The sequence below is a fragment of the Pituophis catenifer genome, unplaced genomic scaffold, assembly GCF_029215685.1.
Source record: "Pituophis catenifer annectens isolate HBS135680 unplaced genomic scaffold, rPitCat1.0.hap2 SCAF_10, whole genome shotgun sequence".
NCBI lineage: Eukaryota > Metazoa > Chordata > Lepidosauria > Squamata > Colubridae > Pituophis > Pituophis catenifer.
In genome coordinates, this window is record NW_027256890.1 from 8,013,145 (window position 1) to 8,035,626 (window position 22,482).

At 44.9% G+C, this 22,482-nt stretch overlaps 1 protein-coding gene across 3 annotated transcripts in view; it reads left to right on the forward strand.

The window, feature by feature from the left end:
- Positions 1-21,504, forward strand: part of ANKLE2 (ankyrin repeat and LEM domain containing 2) — a 28,215-nt gene extending 6,711 nt beyond the window's left edge. For 2 of the 3 annotated variants that reach the window (XM_070950852.1, XM_070950853.1), the window contains exons 3-13: positions 1,431-1,625; positions 2,472-2,665; positions 3,228-3,416; positions 4,962-5,084; positions 5,711-5,777; positions 6,095-6,276; positions 7,933-8,039; positions 11,615-11,799; positions 13,918-14,611; positions 17,611-17,742; positions 19,780-20,141. In XM_070950852.1, the coding sequence (XP_070806953.1) occupies positions 1,431-1,625; positions 2,472-2,665; positions 3,228-3,416; positions 4,962-5,084; positions 5,711-5,777; positions 6,095-6,276; positions 7,933-8,039; positions 11,615-11,799; positions 13,918-14,611; positions 17,611-17,742; positions 19,780-20,005 (2,294 nt within the window). In that variant the 3' untranslated portion in view covers positions 20,006-20,141. Of the gene's footprint in view, positions 1-1,430; positions 1,626-2,471; positions 2,666-3,227; positions 3,417-4,961; positions 5,085-5,710; positions 5,778-6,094; positions 6,277-7,932; positions 8,040-11,614; positions 11,800-13,917; positions 14,612-17,610; positions 17,743-19,779; positions 20,142-20,941 lie in introns of those variants that run through there. The other variant, XM_070950850.1, reaches the window with a different exon arrangement.
- The last annotated feature ends 978 nt before the right edge of the window (positions 21,505-22,482 follow it).

Here is a 22,482-nt window from a genome sequence, read left to right on the forward strand (position 1 = left end):
CCAAAGAGATCAGCTGGATGTATTATTGATGATTTAGTAGAGCTTTTAAGAGGAAGGAGATAATCCTGCATGAATCTTGAGCTTGCAAGCTGCTTCCATCCCTACCCACCACCACCTTGCTTGTTTTTGGAATCACAAATATTTGTTTCTCTTGTTAAAAGGAACCCAGCTGTTTGTTACATCCAAAACTGGCAATCTTCAGTTCGCTGAATTCAGGGATAGCCACATAGGCTAAGTCAGGGGTCTACAACCTTAAACACTCAAAGAGCCATTTGGACCCGTTTCCCACAGAAAAGAAAACACCGGGAGCCACAAAACCTTCCCGTGCCTGACTATTTCTTGAGCAGCCACAAAACTAGCCTATGTAGTTGAATTAAACGTTCTGTTTTCTTCGGAAACTTTTCTTTTCATGGATTTATCTATGGTTGGCTGACTGGGGGGTTGAAAAACTCAATCGTGTGCCTGTGGGTGTCGCATATTGGCGGTTGTGACACATATTTTGAGTGACAGGGAGTCATAGCAGAGGGGTGAAAGAGCCATATGCAGCTCCAGAGCCGCAGGTTGCTGACCTCTGGGCTAAATCCACCTTGCCCAATTTTTCAGGAACACGTGCTTTCTTGAAAGACAGTCTCCTTCCAATTCTTAGCTCTTACCTTAATTGGCCCTTCAGGCGAATTCCCAATTCTGTATTAAGGATCGGTTTGTTCCAACAAGATAAGATCAAGCTGTTAATTACAACTTGTTTTGGAATTATAAAATCTTGAGCAGAAATGGAAGCAATAACAAGGACCCAGAAGATGCAACAGATTCTTTGAGGCTCCTTAAAACAGTGCCGGAGGACATCAAAACATATACTGTAAATCTAATTGCTTTTTTTTTTTTTTTAATGTTGTCTCTGACTTGGAGCCATGATTTTAAGCAAATTAAGTTCCTTTCAAAAGGTTGTTTAGTTTTGCAAGGAACAAAATTGACTTGCTGATGAAAAAACAACCCCAAGTTGCATCATAATCTTAGGTGATTTTAACTCGAGTTAGCAATTGTTTTCCAGTATTGATGGTGTGTCCTGCGGCTTTAATTTGATTCCTCTTTGCAGTTTTGACTAGAATTGATCGGTTAGGTGGAAGGCCCTGGAAAAAACAAATTGCAGAGGTTGTTCTGTGGTATTGCAGTTATTCTCCCCAAAGTAAAATTCACCAAAAAGCAGATTTGCTGTAATTGATCTGAGTGTTTTCTGCTGTAACAGTCCTCAGGGAGAAGGGCGGAATAAAAATTGGATATAAAATAAATAAAATAAAAATAAAATAAATTGCCATCTCATAAAGTAGCTAAAGTAGATAAAGTAGATTTGGGATTAAAAATTGAAGGACAGATTTCTGTTTTCATCGGAAATGAATTTTCTTCACTGCTGTTTTTTTTTTTCCCCCTCCCAGAAAGGGTACACGTCTATGAGGACAAAAAGGAAGCTTTGCAAGCTGTAAAAATGATTAAGGGGTCACGTTTTAAAGCGTTCTCAAACCGAGAAGATGCAGAGAAATTTGCGAAAGGCGTCTGTGATTACTTCCCGTCTCCAAACAAGTCTACCATCTCTCTGTCTCCTGTCAAAGTCTGTTCGGTCTTCGGTAGAGGTAAGCGGGAGGCTTAAGTGTGTTCCACAAGGGCTTTTAGAGTTAAATGGCTTTTAGTAAAAGGTAAAGGTTCCCCTCGCACATATGTGCTAGTCATTCCTGACTCTAGGGGGCGGTGCTCATCTCTGTTTCAAAGCCGAAGAGCCAGCGCTGTCTGAAGACGTCTCCGTGGTCATGTGGCCAGCACGACTAAACGCTAAAGGCACACGGAACGCTGTTACCTTCCCACCAAAGGTGTACCTTATTTTTCTACTTGCATTTTTTACGTGTTTTCGAACTGCTAGGTTGGCAGAAGCTGGGACAAGTCACAGGAGCTCACCCCGTTACGCGGCACTAGGGATTCGAACCGCTGAACTGCCGACCTTTTGATCGACAAGCTCAGCATTCTTAGCCACTGAGCCACTGCGTCCCTAAGTGGCTTTTAGGCTGCTTTAAACACCTGACCATTACTATAGAGAAGGATGAGCTGTGCTTTAAAAATGAACTTGGCAGGGTTATGAAAAAAGAGCCACCTCTGAATCTTGAGAGCAGCTAATAGAGGTGAAGTCAGCAGTGAGAACTGCTTCGTAGGCTTACCTTCTAAGTGTGTGTGTTGGGTGGGGTAAGAATGCTGAAAGCGTTTAATCCTATTACAGAGGACCACGGATGCTTAAGCCTGCCCTAACGTTTTAAAAATTAAAAATTCACACATTAAGTGGACAAATGAAAACCAAAAGCTCTTAACGTGTGCCATTTCAGACCTTTGCATGTAAGAAGTAAGTTTGCATTTTGCCAAATGCCAATGCATTTTTTTCAGCTTGTATTCAATCAGGAGCGTGCACCATGCTATTTATATCTTTTTAACAGATGGTTTGTGCTCTCCTGAACTGGAAACGGTCAGTAAAGAAAGAGCCAACAGTTACAAAAGCCCTCGTACCCAGGACCTGACGGCAAAGCTTCGAAAAGCCGTGGAGAAAGGAGACGAAAGTGCTTTCTTAGAACTCATCTGGAGTAATCCTCGCTATCTCATCGGCTCTGGAGACAATCCGACAATTGTCCAGGTAAAAAAAAAGGTGCTACGGCCACTCTCAGTTGCAGGACAAACAGATCCCTTTTTTCCCTCCTCTCCCCTCCAGACATGATTGTTAAGGGAAATGTGTAGCTGCCTTGTGGGTCTGTCTTGGCATCAGAGCAGTTTATTTCTTTATTCGTATCCCACCTTGATTATCTTTACAAATAACTCAAGGTGGTGAGCCTACCTAATATTTCTTCCTCCTATTCCCCCCACCCACCCACACACACCCCAACCCTGTGAGGTGGATTAGGCTTAGAGAATGAGACTGGCCCAAAGACAGCCAGCCAGCGTTCATGCCTGAGGTGGGACTAGAACTCCCAGTCACCTGGTGGCTGGCTCAAATCAACCAGCTGGCTTTCATGCCTAAGGTGAGACTAGAACTCCCACCTGGTTTCTAGGCCAACACCCTAACCAATACATCCGGTTTCTCCTCATCAGCTAATTTTGAGGCTGATAGCAGAGTCTGGGAAACAGCCCCCCAGGAAAAAAGGAAGTTGGGTTTATGCTGAAATGGAGGAATCAAAAAAAAACCTCTGTTCTTTTTCTAGGAGGGGTGTCGATACAACGTCATGCATGTGGCAGCCAAAGAGAATCAACCCGGCATTTGCCGGCTGCTGTTGGACACTCTGGAAAACCCTGAATTTATGCGGCTGATGTACCCTGACGACGACACCGTCATGTTGGAGAAGCGCATCAGTTACATAGTGGATCTTTATCTGAACACGCCAGATAAAATGGTGAGCCTCCCTCGGTTTTCATGCTGAAATATTCGCAGTAAACCCTGTTCCTTTCCAAGGGCCATCTCGGACACATTCAAAGATGCTGCCGGACACATCTCCGCTTAGAACCGAGGTCCATTCAGTTTATTTATTTATAAATACATAATGCCATCCATAGGAGTGGTGGCCTAGAGGTGGAGTTCTGATCCTACGTAGAGGCAGATATTTCTCTTTCTTGGCACGATGAGGCTATATCTGCTGAACAAATCTCCGTATTGGTGACAGGAAGGGCATCCGGCCATTAAAACACTCTGCTAGTTCCATTCAGTCGCCCAGACTCCACCCCACAAGGGATGATGGGGTCATTAAAAGACAACGATGATAATGCCACCGATCCTGCTGTCCGAAGCGACTCGGGTTTAGTGGGACCATTCGCATTTATCCTAGGAAATCAGCGAAAGATAGCGGTGGTAAATTCCCTCTGTGAATTTGAGTGGAAAAGTGCTACTCATTTCAGTTGGATTCTGCCCGATACAGTGTTCTCCATAACACCAGATGTCACTGGAAGGCAAAACATAACTGCCTCTCTCTTACTTTGGCCATGTCATGCGGCGGAATTCACTGGAAAAAGCAATTATGTTTGGAAGAGTCAGCGGTAAAAGAAATCAGGCCCCCAAAGTGTTCTGACCCGGCTCCCCAAACATGACAAGCCCTCTGAAGTTAAATCAATGATTCCTTTATTAGGAGAGCCAGCAGCCCCAGCAAAAAGTTTCTCTCTCACCGCAGGCTAACAAGTCTGTCCGGCAGGGAGATGAATCTGCCACATCTATTCATCTCCGCCCCCTGCCTTTTATCCCTAGAGCTAGGGTGGGGCTTCGCTAGCAGTGGTGGCTCTTCCGTCCCAAGGACCGTCCCATAGATTTCCACTGCTCTCCTTTCCTCTGTCTTCTGCACATCCCTGCGTCAGGCACTGGACCCAGCTGTTCCTCCTCTTCCTTATCAGCCATCTTCTGGGGCTGTTGACTCTCCATTTGAGGGCTGATGGACGGCCTCTGTCTCTATCTCTGACAGCTCCATCCCGTCTTCTCCCTTGGAGCTCTCAGGTTACCTTGATGCTGGCCCTGACTCCCATGCCGCCTCCTCCTCATCATCCGATTCGGCTGCTGGAGGGGCCGGCAGCCAACAGGCCACACCACAAAGAACACGGTGCTGAGCATAGAACACAGCCAGAGCATAGAACAATTGAAAGAATTAGTGTGAGATTGGAAGATGTGGAGAGACCCAGCCCACAGAATCGCCAAAAGTCGGACATGACTAAATGGATAATATCATCAATCTAAGCACAGGCCTGGAAATATGAAGGAGAGTTGTCTAATATTCACTCATTTTTGGCTTCCTGCATTCCTTCACTCATTTCTACCAGCCTCAAGAATCCATTGCTATTGTCCCTAAAATAGAATTTTAGAATAGAAACAAATTTTGGGAGGTAGAAAGCAGATCCGCCCAATCCGCACAGGAACACTGGATAATAATGGATTATTCATAATGTTTATTTTTTTGTAGGTATTTGATACTCCGCTGCACTTCGCTTGCAAGTTTGGGAATCCAGATGTGGTCAGTGTTCTCGCTTCCCATCCGGGCATCGTAAAGAATCCAAAAAATAAATACAGTCAAACTCCAGCAGATGTAAGTCACATTCAAAGCATGTCGTAAATGTCTTGATTTCACATTAAAAACACTTTACATCTCAGCAACTTTAAGACATGTGGATTTCAATTCCCAGAATGCCCCAGCCATGCAGGCTGAGGCATTTTGGGAGTTGAAGTCTGTCAGATTATTCATGAACTGACAGAACACATGGTAACTAGGTCAGCCAATAAATAGGCATAGCAACTAAATCAGCCAATTGGAAGCTGAGACAGACTGGAGCCAGGTCGTGTCTTAGTCTGCAGCTTCTGAGTCTGTGCAGAGGATTGAAACTGAAACCAGAGTGTGTGTGCTTGTCTGCTCTGCTGAAATGAAACTAACTGTTCTCTCCTGCCTTGTGTTTTGCTTGTAAGAGGAATCTATATTGGTATTGTAAAATTTACTTCATCTGTTGTTATGTATATAAAGAGAAATTAATGAATCCTGCTGAATCAGTTATCTGTGTGTGCTTCTGGATTTGATTTTTGCAAGAAACTCTGAAAAAGTCCTGTCTTAAAGTTGCTGAGGCTTTTGAAATGCTGCTTTATAGCTCGGTTCCCCTTTTAAGTACAAAATACGAGGCGACTTAGCTTAACTAATACACCTTACGCCTTCTTGCCTAACAGGTCATCTGCGAAAGGAGCAAAAATAAATCGGCGGATCTGAAAACAAAAATCAGGGAACACTTGGAAGGTTTGCATTTCACATTGGCTGTCTACGGGGCTTCATTCTACCACATCTGCTTTGGGGCGATTCAAAAAGCAAATGGCACAACTCAAGACCCAAAGGATATTTAGTGTAGTTTTTTTTTTTTTCTTTTTGACTGATATCAAACCCAGCCATATTGAAGCAAATAAATATCTTAAAAATTTAAAAATCTGCAGGCAGTGATGAAGTTGAGAAATATTTCCTACACCAGCAGCAGAGATGGGGGCAGATGTGTAGAAAATTCTACCAGTTCCTCGGAGGCTCTCCACCTGAATATTCCCTTTTGTTCCTTTGTGAATCAGGTCAATGTTACGTGCCCCTCTTCAGAGCGGAAGATAACGCCACTTCGCCCATGATTGGCGCCCCCTGGTCCCCAGATCAAGCTGACAGCAGCCCGCTCGCTTCTTTGCCCAGATACCTCGGCAGCCCCAAAGATCCAATGCTGACAGTGAGGGCTTATGCAGGGCCACTGAGTCCTTCCAAGGTAAGGAGAGCAAAGAGGCTCTTCGCTGAAGCGCCTTCTTCCGTTTTTGATGTTGTATTGCGAGACTGTGAGAAGGAGCAGCATGGCAGCCTAGTGGTGAAGACTCTCGCCTCCCACTCGGAAGGTGGAGAGTTAAATCCCAGGTGTTTCTCAGGGTGCAAAGAGAAAATTGCTGTGAACACCATGTAGGTGTCAGGAAGGGCATCCGGCCAGTAAACGCTCAGCTCCATCCAGTCACCCGACTCTACCCTGAATTAAGGGATTACAGGATCGTAAAAAGGAAATTATTTTTATTGTGGGACTGTGAAATTAGGATGAGGATGCCGTATCTAAAGATGAAGCAGGCATGGAAGTGTGCTGGGCAGGGGAGGTCCAGGCAGTCCTCCATGTATGATCACAATTGAACCCAACGTTTCTGTTGTTTAGCGAGACAACTGTCTGCTAAAAGTTCAAGCGCTGAGTGAACTTTGCTCCACTTTATGACTTTCTTGCCACCGTTGTTAAGCGACTCCTTGCAGTCATGAAGTTAGTAGCATGGTAGCCAATCCGGCTTCCCGATTGACTTTGCTTGTTAGAAGGTCGCAAAAAGTGATCACGTCTCTCACACACACACACACACACACACACACACACACACACACACACACAGAGAGAGAGAGAGAGAGAGAGAGAGAGAGAGAGAGAGAGGACACTGCCATAAATATAAGCCAATTGCCAGGCATCCAAATTTTGATCATGTGACGATGGGGTTGCGTGTGAATCCTGGTCATAAATCCCTTTTTTCCCCAGTGCCGTCGTAACTTCAAACACTTGCTAAATGAATGGTCATAAATTGAGGACTGCCTATAAATTAATAACAATAATAATAACTTTAACAATATTACCGTGTTTCCCCAAAAATAAGCCCTCTCCGAAAAGAAGCCCTCCCCGAAAATATTTAACCGCTTGCGCAGCCCTTCCCTGCCATTTCCTCTGGTTAGGGTTAAGGGGACAGAGCTGGAAATCAGGTAAGACAGCAAGAGGAGCCCCGTCTTGCTCCACGCGCCCCAAAATAATAAGACCTCCCCCAAAATAAGGCCAAGCGCTTATTTTGGGGTTCAAAAAAAATATCATTTACAGGAAAACACGGTATTATATTAATAATAACAATTTAACAGGCAGGGCTGTGCTACCCTGAGAGTAACACAGTGTCAAGGTTCGAAGTCATCTCAAAATAAATCGCATTTCAGCCAAGTTCTTTATGAAACCCATTCATTTATTAGCACGACATTCTGTTCCAAAACTCATTGCAGCCAGCAATGAGTTCCTGCTCCAAAACCCTTCCCTTCCTGGCTTGCTCTCCTGTTCTGATTGGCCATCTTCCAAGTCATTCTACTCCTATCTACTAGCTAAACTCACAGGAATTCCCCCCCTCCCATCTCATCTCCTAGGGAATAATCTCTCCAGGGAATTAACTGGGTGAAATGTCAAACGGTCTCTTGCCAGATGCGCCCCCTTCTCTATGTCAGCCCTGAACGAAGTGCAGTTTGAGGGGCTGACACACAGGTCCCTAAATCCCCCACATGGGACTACTTCTCTTCCCTGAAGCATCAGGAAGCCAGCTGGCTGTAAAAGTTGGGATTTTGTTCCTTTCATCTCTCCTCTCCCTTTTGACAGGCAGAAGATTTCCGCAGGCTTTGGAAGACTCCACCTCGCGAGAGGGCGGAATATTTCTACCACCTCCGAAAATCTGATTTGGAAAGAGGGGTCGAGCGAGTTGGAAGGTATTTCAGACTCGGTGCCCGAAGACAGATGGCAAAAGGCAGGGAAGAGTCCTGTTTCAACACGTTAAAAAAAAACCTTTTAACCAAGCATGAGCACCAAATAGACTAGCAAGAGCTGCAAGTAATCATTATTTATATATATAAAAGCGAAAACCACTCACGCATCATCACGAAATCTTCAGAACCGTAAAGCCTACAAACTTGAAATTTGGCACGTATGTTCCTCTTGTTTTCTAGGTGCTCGCTAAGAAAGGATTTTTCGAAATGACCATCAGAGCATTAGTATTTCATATACAGTATTATATTCACACGCTCTGATGCTGAGGAGTTAGACATTCTACTCCCCCTCCCCACCTGAAAGGAACTCTGTCCCAACTGCCAGTTGCCTTATATTCGCACGCTTTGATGCTACCCCATCGCTGAACCGGGTGTCGGCATGGCCACTGCATGACTCATCCGGCCTGTGGGCTGGAACATTCTACTCCCCCTCCCCCTCTGTTCCAACTGCCAGTTGCCTTATATTAACACACACTCATGTTACAGAGTTACACATTCTACATTAAGTTTCAGGCTTTTAAGTGTCAATTTATCACGCCCGATCACATAGTGTCATAGCGAAGCTAGTTATTACATTCACACGGTGTATCTACAGGCCATTTATTGCAGAGATTAAATGTTTTGAGATGGTTGCCATTTTCTTCTAAATACTCCTTTGTGGTTTGACACATCGCCGTGGAATATTCCTAACTACAATACAGGTAGTCCTTGACTTAACAACCGTTCGTTTAGTGACCAGTCAAAGTTACAACAGAACCGAAAAAATGTGACTTCATTTTTCACAGTTATGATCTTTGCAGCATCCCCACGGTCATGTGACCAAAATACAGAGGTGTGACAACTGACTCCTATTTTTGACAGTTGCCGTGTCCCGGGGACATGGGATCCTCTTTTGCGACCTTCTGACAAGCCAAGTCAATAACAACCGTGTCACTAACTTAAGAACAGCACGATTCACTTAAGAACTGTGGTGAGAAAGGTTGCAAAATGGGGCAAAGCTCACTTAACGACAGAAATGTTGGGCTCAATTGTGGTCGTTAAGTCGAGGGCTACCTGGAATGTTTTCTCTGGGGAAAAAATGCATTGGGATTAGTCTGCGAGGCTTAAACACTGTGTATTCAGCATTTCTGTCTTAAAATATTCTCTTTTGGAAACAATCTACAGTAGTGGCCAAAATTGTAGAAACCTTTTGGGAAAAGTGTATTTTTGAGGTTTGATGGCTAATAGCACCACTTTTTTTTTTTTTTTTTTTTTTTGGGAGTTCCAAGATAATCCTATTCCACTGCTGGAATGGCCTGGGAATAGCCCAGATCTTAACCCAGTTTGAAAATTTATGGAGCCAACTAAAGAAACTTGTTAGTCAGAAGCGACCCAGCAATAAAACCCAGTTAATAGAAGCCATCCTTCAATCTTGGTGTCACATTAGAACAGCTGAAGAACTAAAAGACTTGGTTCACTCCATGGGAAGATGTAAGGCCAAAATTCATGCTAAAGGTTACCCAACTAAGGATTAACTGATGTGATAATTTTTGTTTATCTTGTTTTTTCTGTGTGTTTCACTTTTCTTTATACTGTAACTGCTATTCTAATAGCAAATCCTTCATAAAAGTTACTGCATTACATTCTTGATTAAATAATTCTTCCATTGATATATATTTTTATGGTACTACTCCAAAAAAAAGTGTTATTAGCTAGTTTTAGAAAATACACTTTTCCCAAAAGGTTTCCACAATTTTGGCCACTACTGTATGTTTTAAAAATTATTATCATTCAATGTCATGTCGTACCTATTCCTCTCTGCATTAAGAGTATTTCATATGCTGGAGATCTTTTATAAAAGTTATAGAGGAAAAGAAACATTTTGGGTGGTTTAACAGCTCTTTGAGGGAGGGGAAGGGATTGTGTGAGCAGACAATAGAATTTGTTGGAAACAATAGAATTGGTATGAGTTGCACATGGCTACAGAAGTAGCACTGTTAAATATTAATCTCTTCGAAAATTAATGTTTGGGAAGAGTATTTACTGGTGCATTTAGTCACAGAGATACAATCTCAGCCAATGTTTCTTAACCTTGGCAATTTTAAAATAGCTGGCCTTCAACTCCCAGAATTCTCCAGCCAGGGAATTCTGGGAGTTGAAGGCTACCTATTTTAAAATTGCTGTGGTTAAGAAACACTGATCTAAATGTTGTTTTCCCTTCCCTGCTCAATTACCCCTATTTTATTTTGGTTGACCTATCCTGCTTATTGGTTGGGAAGAAGAGACAATGGTGTCAATCTGTGTGTTTTGTATGTGTGTGTGTGTGTGTGTGCATGCAAATACATCAGCCTATACTTTCATAGCATCAAGGGGGAAGGTGCCGAGAATTTGAATTGGCTCATTGGAAAACTGGAACTTGCACCGGACTTTTATCTCTCCAAATGTTTTTATTTACCTGTTTACCTGATCTTTCATTGTGACTTTTCTGAAATTTGGCATCATCTTCTTTTTGGGTAAATATGGTAATATAGAGCAGCGGTCACCAACTGGTGGTCCGTGAGAAAAATTTGGTGGTCCTCAGAAAAATTATTTGCATTTTTTATATTGCACTAAATTAGGAGTTCTCAGACTACGGCCCTTGGGTGAGATATATGCAGTGAACGTTTGTGTTGCTGCAGAGAGTCTTCCCCTTTGAGGTCTTTTTGTGTGGGTCACAGGGGGACAGAAATTTCCACTTGGGGTCTGCTTCAGCCTCCTGGTGGGGGGCTTTGGGCGAAGGCTGGAGGGAAGCACTGCTGGTGGCGAAGAGCCGGAGAGCCTCATTTCAGTGGGACTGCATCATGGCCTGGAACTGGCTGACCATCTCAGCCTGCTGAGCCTCCAGGCACCCGTATCTGGCCTTGCACTCCCGCAGGTCTTCCCTCTGCTTGGAAAGCCTATGCTCCTAGTCCTCAGTGAGGTGCTTCTGCTGAGCCTCCTTCTCGGCCAGATCCAATTTGAACTTAGCCAGCTGTTTTGCCAACTCTTTCTCGTGGTGGCTGCTTAGCTTCAACAACTGCTTTCTAAGGAGCCCGGGCAGGCAGCCGAGGAGTGGCTGGGGAGGGAGAAGTGAGTAGAGGCCAGCGAGGCGCCCCTCAACGCAAGTGACATCGAGTTGGCCATGCCCACCCAGTCACATGCCCACCTCGCCATGACCACCTCGCCACGACCACCCGCTCAGTCATTAGGCAGATCATATTAGTGGCCCACAGGATTTTAAATTATGAATTTAGTGGTCCCTGAGGTCCGAAAGGTTGGGGACCCCTGATCTAGAGGGGTTGTTTTTTGGTGGTGTTTTCTTCCTTGATGTTCTATGAGTGCATAAAACAAACTTGACATTTTAGTGTGTGAAGAAAACTGGGTGTGGGATAGTTTTTGTATCTAAAGCGCAGCCCTGAGGCGGATCATTTTTTAAAAAAAAAAATGCCTTTCAGTGAATCTGTTGTCAAAAATTAATTTCACACCGTCACAAATGATTCGTTGTGTCTCATTTATTGCAGGGAGTTAGCTCACGAGCTGGGGTTCCCGTGGGTCGAATACTGGGAATTCCTGGGCTGTTTTGTTGACCTGTCTTCCCAGGAGGGGTTAGGACGCCTAGAAGACCACCTGAGTCAACAGCAGGAAATGAGCAGTAATGCTCAGCTGGGAGAAAACGAGGCCCACAACAAACCTCCACAGTCTCACGGTAAGATTTGAAGGCTGAATAGGGACCTGGGTTGGGTGGTTTAAATGCATTACTTTAAATCTGCAAAGCAAATTTAGTCAAACCTGCTAATGCTTCAAAAAATCCCAGGAGAAAGCTAGCTGGTGGAGTACAAAATGGCCCCTTTACGACCTGTGGACTTCAACTCAATGGTTCTCCAGGTCCGCTTCAAGGTGCTAGTTCTCACCTATAAGGCCCTCCATGACTTAGGTCCGGGATATTTGCAGGACCTTCTCCTGCCTGTCTCTCGCCATCCTGTTCGCTCACATAGGGCCGCTCTCCTCAGGGTTCCGACAGCGAGCCAATGTCGTCTTGCTGTGCCCAGGGGTAGGGCATTCTCTGTGGGTGCTCCCACCCTCTGGAATGAATTACCTACCGAGCTCCAGACGGCTCCTGATCTCCGCTCCTTCCGTTGGGACTTGAAGACTTGGCTTTTCAAACAAATAGGCTGAGACTGATTCCGGGCTTTATTATTTACTACTAATTAATTATTTGGATTAAATTATGATTTTATTGTACTTGTTTCTTAACTTGTGTTCGCTGCCCTGAGTCCTTCGGGAGAATGGCGGCATATAAATACATGTAATAATAATAATAACTCCCAGAATTCAATGGCTGACTCAGGAATTCTGGGAGTTGGTGAAATCCACAGGTCGTAAATGGAGTTGTTAAATCTCTACGGAGGTTCTCAGTCGTCCAGGTCATGGTTGTCCTAGAGGTGCCTTTGTTTTTCAAGAGGCAACTGGACTTTCTCTTTCTTTCTTTGAAGACCTTTGGCTTCTCATCCAAGTCAGAGCTGAAGAAGCTTCTTGGATGAGAAGCGAAACGCCTTCAAAGAAAAACCAGAAAGTCCAGTTGCCTCTTGACAAAAACACCTTTGGGACAAAGGAGTTATTAGCTGCCCACCCCTGGTTAAAAAGCATTGGTGGTATCTGTGTAACCAATTGTGTTTTTATTCATTAAATCCCCATCATTTTCTGAATCTGTAATTGCAAAAAATAAATTCTTACATTGCAATCAACTCAGACCTGGACCTGTAAGATTAAATTTGGGGAATAGGACAGCTGGCACCTCTAAACCTTGACATCTTGAAGATGTATGGACTTCACTACCAGAAAGCTAACATGGTTGGCTGGGGAATTCTGGGAGTTGAAATCCACATGTCTTCCAAGTTGCCAAGATTGAGAAACCCTGTTCTAGACAGCATCTTCTTTTAATGACCCCATAATCCCTTGCAGGGTGGAGTCTGGGCAACTGAATGAAGCTGAGTGTTTACTGGCCGGATGCCCTTCCTGTCGCCAGTGTGGAGTTATATTCAGCAGATACATTCTCATCGTGAACAGGGAGAGAAATACTTGCCTCTACCTAGGATCGAACTCACAGCCTCCTGATTGTGAGGCGGGAGAGCCACCTCTAGACCACCGCACCACTCAAAACCCTGTTCTGGGCATACTCCCTTAAAAATAAAGGATACCTGCCAAATCAAAGAATGGTGCCTCTCTTGTAGTCGCAACCCACTGCAGGGAACGGATGGGAGAGATTTTAATTTAAATGTAAAATAGATTCGGAGGAAAATTCCACTCTCTTTAAATAGGAGCACTAAGAAGCAGAAGCACTATTGACAAGATCAATGGGCTATCTAGCAGGGGTGGGCTTCAAAAATTTTAGCAAGGGGTTCTCTGCCCAGTTGCTGGGTGGTCATGGCCGGCGTTGCCTAGTCAGCCTCCTGCACCACGGAGGGGGGAGGGACGGACATTTTTGCCCTCCCCAGGCTCCAGTGGCTTTCTTCGAGTCTCCAGGAGGGCGAAAACGACCTCCCCAGGCTCCGGAGGTATTCCTGGACTTCCGGTAGGCCTGTTTTTCACCCTCCCTGAGCCACCACATGCACCCTGCACTTACCTGCATCCAAAACGAGCTGCCCCTGGGAGGGGTGGGGTGGGCGGGGCCAGACAGGAGTGGGATTTGGGGGTTCTCCGAACTGCACAGAATCTTAGCTAGAGGTTCTCCCGAACCCCCAGCAGCCCACCCCTGCTATCTAGTCAGCCCCAAAGCCTACAGTTTGGTCCACACCATTTTTTGTTTTTGTTGTTGACGTCACAGGTAAAAGTAAAAACTGTAATTCCGTCTCCGTTGGAGCGTTTCTCGACGACGACGATATGAGTTTGGAAGAAGTGAAAAACAGGCAAAACGCGGCCAGGAATTACAGCCCCGTCATAGCGCCCAACGAACCGACCATCGGTAGCTTTGAAAGCTCCAAGTGCGACATTCTCTCCATCGAACACACGGGCACTATCATGCCAAGGACCAAAACCTCCATCCGGCCGGCCGAAAAAGGAGACCCCGTCAGTAAAAACGGATATTGCAATCCGACCACTAGCGATGATAGGACAGGAAAGCACAGGAGGCACCCCAGCCAGGAAGAAACCTTTCAGTCCCCCGTGGCCAACTTAATGGATAAATTTGATCAACTCTCTTGCCAGGATCCGGCCGTGGCGAGGGAATGCTCGTCCTCGGGCAAGCCGAGCCAGAAGGTGGCAAAAACGTGGAAATGCCAGGAGCAATTGCCTAAAATGCTTTCTAAGGCAGGGGCGGCTGCCCGGAAGAGCAAGGATGTCAAAAACAGGAAGGAAGACGGGGACCCCCAAGAGGCAGAGAGACGCTCGGCGGAAACGGAGGTCAGGCCTGGCGAGAGAAAGCCGCCGGGCACTTTGGAATCACAACCCGAGTCGTCCGTTCCCGGTTTACTGAAAACGCCTTCCTCAAACGGGAAAAGCAAGCAGATGTTCCTTTTAGGGTATGAAAGGAGGTTTTGGGTACAGAAAGTGGGTTTCTTTGTGGACTCCACAGTAGGAAATATATTTCAGGGACATTTTCTACAGCCAACTGCTAATTTGTAATGTTCTTTAAATAGATACAGGTAGTCCGTGGTAGCACAGTGGTTAGAAGACAGTACTTGCAGGTTAATTCTGGCTGTCAGCAGTTCGGAAGTTTGAGCATTCAAGGCAGTGGTGGGATTCAGCCGGTTCTCTCCGGATCGGGCGAACCGGGAGCAGTGACTGCGGGAGGCTCCGCCCACCCGCCCGGATGTAATCCACGAGCACTGTGCATGCGCACAAGGCCAACGCGTGTATGAGTGAAGTGAGCGTGCACACATGCTGACATTTGCGAACCGGTAGGGAAGGTAAGTGAATCCCACCACTGGTTCAAGGCTCAAGGTTGACTCGGCCTTCCGTCCTTCCGAGGTTGGTAAAATGAGGACCCAGATTGTTGGGGGCAAGAGGGTGACTCTGTAAACCGCTTAGAGAGGGCTGGAAAGCACTGTGAAGCGGTATAGAAGTCTAAGGGCTATTGGTTTTCCTTTCCTTTCCTTTCCTTTCCTTTCCTTTCCTTTCCTTTCCTTTCCTTTCCTTTCCTTTCCTTTCCTTTCCTTTCCTTTCCTTTCCTTTCCTTTCCTTTCCTTCCCTTCCCTTCCCTTCCCTTCCCTTCCCTTCCCTTCCCTTCCCTTCCCTTCCCTTCCCAGTGGTTAGAATGCAGTATTGCAAACTAACTCTGCCCACTGCCAGCAGTTCAATCCTGACTGGCTCAAGGTTGGCTCAGCCTTTCCATCCTTCCGAGGCGGGTAAAATGAGAACCCAGATTGTTGGGGGCAAGAGGCTGACTCTGTAAACCGCTTAGAGAGGGCTGTAGAGCACTGTGAAGCGGTATATAAGTCTTAAGTGCTATTGCTCCTTCATCCATCCATGAATGGATATGCCCAATGCCAAGAATTCAATCCTTACTCACTGAAGGTTGACTTCCAAGGTCAGTAAAACGAGGATTGTTGGGGGCAATAGGTTGACTTTGTAAACCACTTACAGGGCTGTGAAGCAGTATATAAGTCAAGTGCTATTGCTACAACCATTCATTTAGCAATCATTCAACGTTACAATGGCACTGAGAAAAAATGATTTAAAGCTGATCCTCCCTGTACAACTGTCACAGCAACCCCATGATCACATGATCAAAACTCAGGGTGTGTATTTCTGCCACTTGCAGCATCCTGGGGCCACATGATCATCATTTGTTCCACCTCCCCAGCTGGCTTCTGACCAGCAAAGTCAATGGGGGAGAGCAAGAGTCGCTTAATGATGATTTAATGGTTTAATGATGATTAGCGATTGATTTAACAACTGCAGAGATTTGCTTGACAAAAAAAAAAAGTCATAAAATCAGCTTTGGCGTAATAACAGACTTGCTTAGCAACAGACATTCTGCTTCCGGTTGTGGTTGTGTGTTGAGGACTGCCTGTGTTGAGATGAACATGTAGCTTCACTGCTATGATAGTGTGATGGACATCTGTTTCTGTAAAACGGAAAAGATGGGTTTGACCCATTCATGGTTAACGCTGGGCTCAAAACATCTGTGGGGCTTGCATGCGTTAAGTATGATTCTTACGTTGGATTAGTTTCTTTAGGGCTCAGTGTATTGTGGGAACCCACTGACCTGGTTAATAGAATAAGAAAATAGAGTAGAATAGAGAATAGAATTAGAATTAGAAATAAAATAGAATAGAGTAGAAAATAATTATAAGAGAAGAGAAGAGAAGGTAGGGTAGGGTAGGGTAGGTAGGGTAGGGTAGGGTAGGAGCCTTGGAGATCTTCTAATCCAGCCCCTGTTGAGGCAGGAAACCCTATACCAGGGGTGTCAAACTCATGTCACATTGTCGTCACATGACATATTGCAACTTTTTTCCCTTCGCTAAAATGGGAGTGGGGGTGGCCACCATCTGGCCTTTGGACCGCAAGTTTGACACCCCTGCCCAATACCATTTCAGACAAATGATTGTCCAATCTCTTCTTAAAAACTTCCAGTGTTGGGGCATTCACAACTTCTGGAGGCAAGTTGTTCCACTGATTAATTGTTCTGTTAACTTTCTTCTTAGTTCTAGGTTGCTTCTCTAAATTAATTTATGCAAATCCTGAAACTGGGTTAGTTTACCGTAGTCCTCAAACATATATATATATATATATATTGCTTTAATTTATATGCCGCCCTTCTCTGGAGACTCAGGGCGGCTTACAATGCGTTAAGCAATAGCCTTCATTCTTTTGTATATTTTATACAAAGTCAGCTTATTGCCCCCACAAACTGGGTCCTCATTTTACCTACCTTTGAAAGGATGGAAGGCTGAGTCGACCTTGAGCCTGGTGAGATTTGAACTTGCAGTAATTGCAAGCAGCAGGTGTTAATAACAGTGCTTTAGTTCACTGTACTACAGGCTCTTTGTGCAAGTCGTTCTGTATTGTGGCCAATTCATGCATGTGCACAAAATTAAAAAAATTAAAAAGATATACCAATAGCACATAGACTTCTGTACCACTTCACAGTGTTTTTACAGCCCTCTCTAAGCGGTTTTACAGAGTCAGCCTCTCGCCCCCAACAATCTGGGTCCTCGTTTTACCCACCTCGGAAGAATGGAAGGCTGAGTCAACCTTGAACTATTCAGGATCGAACTCTTGACAGTGAGCAGAATTGGCCTGCAATACTGCATTCTAACCACTGCGCCACCACGGCGCTCTTAAGTTTGTTCAAGGTGAAGAGAGCTTGTCCAGTTTTATGAGCCTCTTGGTGTGTGATTTATTCACCCCTGGGGGTCATCCGAGGTGAAAAATTGCTCACTTGGGGCACTCTCAGCAAAAGCCCAGACAGGGTTTTTTTTAAATGCTGAAATATTTCTGGGAGATTAGCGAGTAAGCCTCTCTGCCTTTGGGTGGTGCACAGCTGCTAATCCAGCTCTTGTCCTCCTCTGCTTAGCGATCAACCGTCAAAATGGGACGAAGACGTCTTAACGGCGTTAGTCGGCATCGAGATCGACCCCCAAAGGTACCCTGCTATTTACAAGTGGAGCGAGTCCGTGCGGGCCTATCCTGCTTCTGAACGGCGAAGGTAAATGGTTTCATGTGAAGCATGAAACAGTTTGTTGGGCAGGTGGAGGAGCACATACCCCTTTGCATTGGTGTCACATCAGGAGTGAAATGCTTCCAGTTCAGACTGGTTCGCCTAAACCAGTAGTAAATAAAAATGCTGCCGGTTCGGGCAAACTGGTATTTCCAGCAATCAGCTGTGCCGTGTGATTTAAATCCTGCTTTCTAGCGAATCTAAATCGCGCGGCACAGCTGTCTCACCCACCCACCCACCGTTCTATTTACTTTTGCAGACCCAGAAAAGGCTTCTTGATCTTCCTTTTTCAGCACTGTGGTAGTGCCTGCGTTGCGCCTGCATGTGAAGCACACGTTTGACGCACACTGTGCTTGTGCATGCGAAGCAAGCCGGTAGTACACTCCAGAGCATTTCACCCCCGTGTCACATCCATTCTAGGATGCCGGGAGGAAAAAGCTACACCACACCAGTGTTGTCGGTTGTCCTTTCTCTTCCTCGCCATTAATTAAAACCACTCGGGTGACTTAATTTATCTTTTGAAGAACTTGATATGTGTGCTGTGGTTGTGAAAGATACCGAACTAAAATTAACCACTGGTTGGGTTTTTGCTAACCCAACCCACCTCTCTTCCTCTCTGAAAAAAAAAACACATTTTTGAAAGGACACAACTGCTTCCTCCTCCAGATAAGATTTTAAGGAGCAAAGGAAAGGGTGTTGGAGCAAATTTTGGGGTCAGTGTTTCTCAACCTTGGTGACTTGAAGATGGGTGGACTTCAATTCCACAGCTGGCTGGGGCACCCTGGGGAATTGGAAGTCCACCCATCTTCAACTCACCAAGGTTGAGAAACATTTTGGGCAAAGACACCAGTGTTTGCATCTCTCTTGTTTTTCTCTGTTGCCTTGCTACGGTCAAGAAACTCTTGATTACTTCCTACTTAAGATGCGTTGTGACCTAGGCTTCGCGAGTCATTAAAACACACGAGTAGTCCCAAAAACCTCTTATTGCAACAGCTGTGAATTACTTTCATTCACAGCTGAATCACAATTAGTTGCAAAAAGTCCTTCGGGATAATCACCAACCTTTATGTCCTTTGACACACTGCCAAAGACCTACTTGGCAAAGTCACATGGAGTCCAGAATCAAACAGAGATGCCGACTGGGAACAGAATTAGCAACGTTGCTTTCCTGCCAAGGGCCTTTGCTCTTCTTTTAAGCCTTATGGGAAGGGCCAATCATCTCCAGGCCTTACTCCTGAGTCGTCCCTTTTGTTTTAACTGTTTGTGCCTTCTGGCAGCTCTGAGCATGCACGCACCAGGAACAGGCTCCTCTTGTTCCTCTGCCTCTGCTGTTTGACTCTGGAGGCTCCGGAGTCCACGCATCACTCCCAGATGGCCCTGGCCCCATCTCTGCCTCTGACACAGAGCCCTCTTCCGGGCCTTCCTCAGCCTCCAGGACTTCCCCAACCTCCTCACTATCCAGCTCCGCAGGCTGCTGGCGGACCACAACAAGATCTGCATTTAGGGATGCGGGGGCTCAGTGGCTAAGACGCTGAGCTTGTTGATCGAAAGGTGGGCAGTTCAGCGGTTCGAATCCCTAGTGCTGCATAACGGGGTGAGCTCCCGTGACTTGTCCCAGCTTCTGCCAACCTAGCAGTTCGAAAGCACATAAAAAATGCAAGTAGAAAAATAGGGACCACCTTTGGTGGGAAGGTAACAGCGTTCCGGGCGCCTTTGGCATTGAGTCATGCCGGCCATATGACCACAGAGACGTCTTCGGACAGCGCTGGCTCTTCGGCTTTGAAACGGAGATGAGCACTGCCCCCTAGGGTCGGGAATGACTAGCACATGTGTGCGAGGAGAACTTTTACCTTTAGTTAAGACCTGCACTTAATTACAAATAATCTATAAAAGCCACAGCAAACATTTTTCTGGCTCTCTTTTTCTAACAATCCCGTGACGACCCATCGCTCTGCAAGAAAGTCAGAGAGCCGTTTCTCCAGTTTTGCTTTCAGTTCTAACAAAGCCACTGCCTTTTCCCGACAGGTGGTCCAGCCCTTCCCTGAAAGGGTTCCCCAAGGGCCAAGCCACCCCCAGCCCTGCCAGAAGCCTTCCATACTTCAGCCCAGGAAAGAACAGCCCGGGGAAATACAACGCAGCGGCCAGCGGCTTCTCTCCGGATTTAGGGAGCCCGGGACGGTATACGCCAGCGTACGTGAACTACATCCTTCTGTCCAAGAGGCAACATTTCTCAGGATTGCCTAATCATTAGGGGGGGGGGATTTCAGCCACCCCCTGGCCGTGAAAATGTTGGAAGTGAAGGAAATTTTGGATGGTGGAAACCTTTGACGGGATGGTTTTTGTGACCACTTTTAATTTATTTATTCTTGGAAGAGGGGGCTGCTGGAAGTGGGGTGGGGGTGGGGGAGAAAAAGCATTCCATTTATACCAGATCGTCAGAATCTTGTAATTAGGAAGTTAAACCTGAAAGGCCTCTGGATGGGAAGCCTAAATCTTGGAAATTTAGGGATTGATGGATAGAAAGGGGCCTTGGACTCAAGGAATTACAAATTATTGAGGTCCAGTCTACGTGTAATTTTCTCTCTCTCTTTCTTTCAATCTCTTTCTTTCAATCTTTTATTCTTCTCTCTCTCCTCAATCTATCTCTTTCAATCTTTCTCCCAATCTCTCTCTCCTTGCTCTCTCTCTCACTTTCAATTTTTCTTTCAAGCTCTTTTATTCCCCGCCTTTTTCTCAATCTTTCAGTCTTTCTCTTTCAATCTCTCTCTTTCTCTCACTCAATCTCTTTCTCCAAATCTCTCTCTCTCTCTCTCGTTTTTCTCTTTCTCACTTTCAATCTGTCTTTTCTCCCAATCTCTCTCACATATTGGGGATCCTCGTGACTAAAACACCTGTAAAGAGAAATTCCATGATCGTAACCCGGTTGGGCCGAGATAGGAATAAAGTCACTTCAATCCCAGTGGGTATCGAGTGCAGATTCGCAGTTTGTTTGCAATCTGGTCTAATTAGGTTCGTTAAGCATAAGGGGGTTGAACCTTTAAGAGAAGCTAATATAAGTTATAAATAACACAAGTGAATTATTTTCCTCCCCCATTCGAACTTCGTTTCCGGTTTGTTGTGAGGGGATGCAGACTTTGCAGCTTCCACAGAAAAGCTAAGCAGCAATAAAGCAGTTTTCCTTTCACAGGTAAATTCATCACTGCATCTCACGGGAGCATATACAGCATCGATATTAACTCCGTGTTTGATGAAATCGCTAGAACAGATTACAGCTACTCTGCTGTTAATTTTAAATCCCACGCTGTTTAATGATGGCTAATTTCTGAGTTTCCAACATTTAAGAATAAACCTGCCCCAAATAACGCTTATATTCACTGCAGGCCATTTTTTATATATATATATATAACGGAGTTCCATACTTCCATTCTTGTGCAAAAAAAGGGAGAGGAAAAAAAAAGGATACAAAATGAGAGAAATTGTTAAATCATAGGGCTTGAAGAGAGCATTATTTACAGCACACTAACTTGAAATAATCACAGCATCAGGAACTGCACCGGTGGTTTCCTTACCCACGTGTAACCCACATTTTATATACTACCTGTTTGATGTTTTTGGTACTAAAACTTCAGAACTACACTCAAAAGACTCTTCCAGTTTTATTAGTGCCTTTTGTAACTTTTACGTTTGGTATTCTTGTCTTGCTTTTCAATGGGTAACGTTCCCTTATGTATTAAACACATTTTAACTTTCCACTTTTGCAGGTTTTTTTATAGTTTAAAAGATTCTGAGAAGTACTGTAACCATCTTATTTATTTTATATATGTAATATAAGTGTGTCCTATACATAAGACAAAAATTTGATTGATTTAAGGATCATTTGGAATAGAAATCAGCTTTGGGAGCAGCTCCCTCTTCGGTCACCCAGCTTTTGCGATCGATATTTTCCAGAAAGTATAAAAACCTCCAGGTTTGTACTAAATGACATATCAAAGCAGTGATGAAATCTGAACCGGTTTGCCGGCTGCGCATGTGCAGCGTGCACCAAATGCGTGCTTCACGCATAAAGACTTCACTAGGTAAGTAGAACAGGGAGGGGGAACAACTCTGCTGTGCAATTTAGCTTCGCTAGAAAGCAGGATTTCCTGCTTTCTAGCGAATATAAACTGTGCGGCACAGCTGATCGTTGGAAATACCGGTTCAGACGAACTATTAGCTTTTTAAACTACCGGTTCGCATGAACCGGTAGCATTTTACCCCTGTATCAAAGTGAAATTCTTGTAAGTCCTAAAGACAGATGTGTATTGTGAGGAATGTGCCAGAGTTCTGTAGTGCAATGTTGCAATAAAAGGCAGTTTCTTAAAAAAAAAAACCCTTTAGTGTAGCACGGTTTCTGAAATTCAGCCTTTGTGCTTAAAGGTGCCCTATGCGCATTACACCTTGTCTACATAAATGGTACAAAGCCGGATAGGGCTATTGTAGACCGCTGCAGGTCTTGTGTAAAGCTTACTCCACAGTATAAAGGGAAGCATTCCTGCTTAGCCAGCCACTGCAAATTAAAACCATAGGCAACTTACCAGTTTCCTTTGCTTTTGTTAATAATACTTTTGTACTCAAAAGATGTTTCTGGGAGCACAAACATCCAGTTAATACTCTTTTGTTGAGATGTCTGAAGAAAACTCAAAGAATTGCTCTTGAAAATATTGTCTAAAATGGACTTGTGTGTTATTA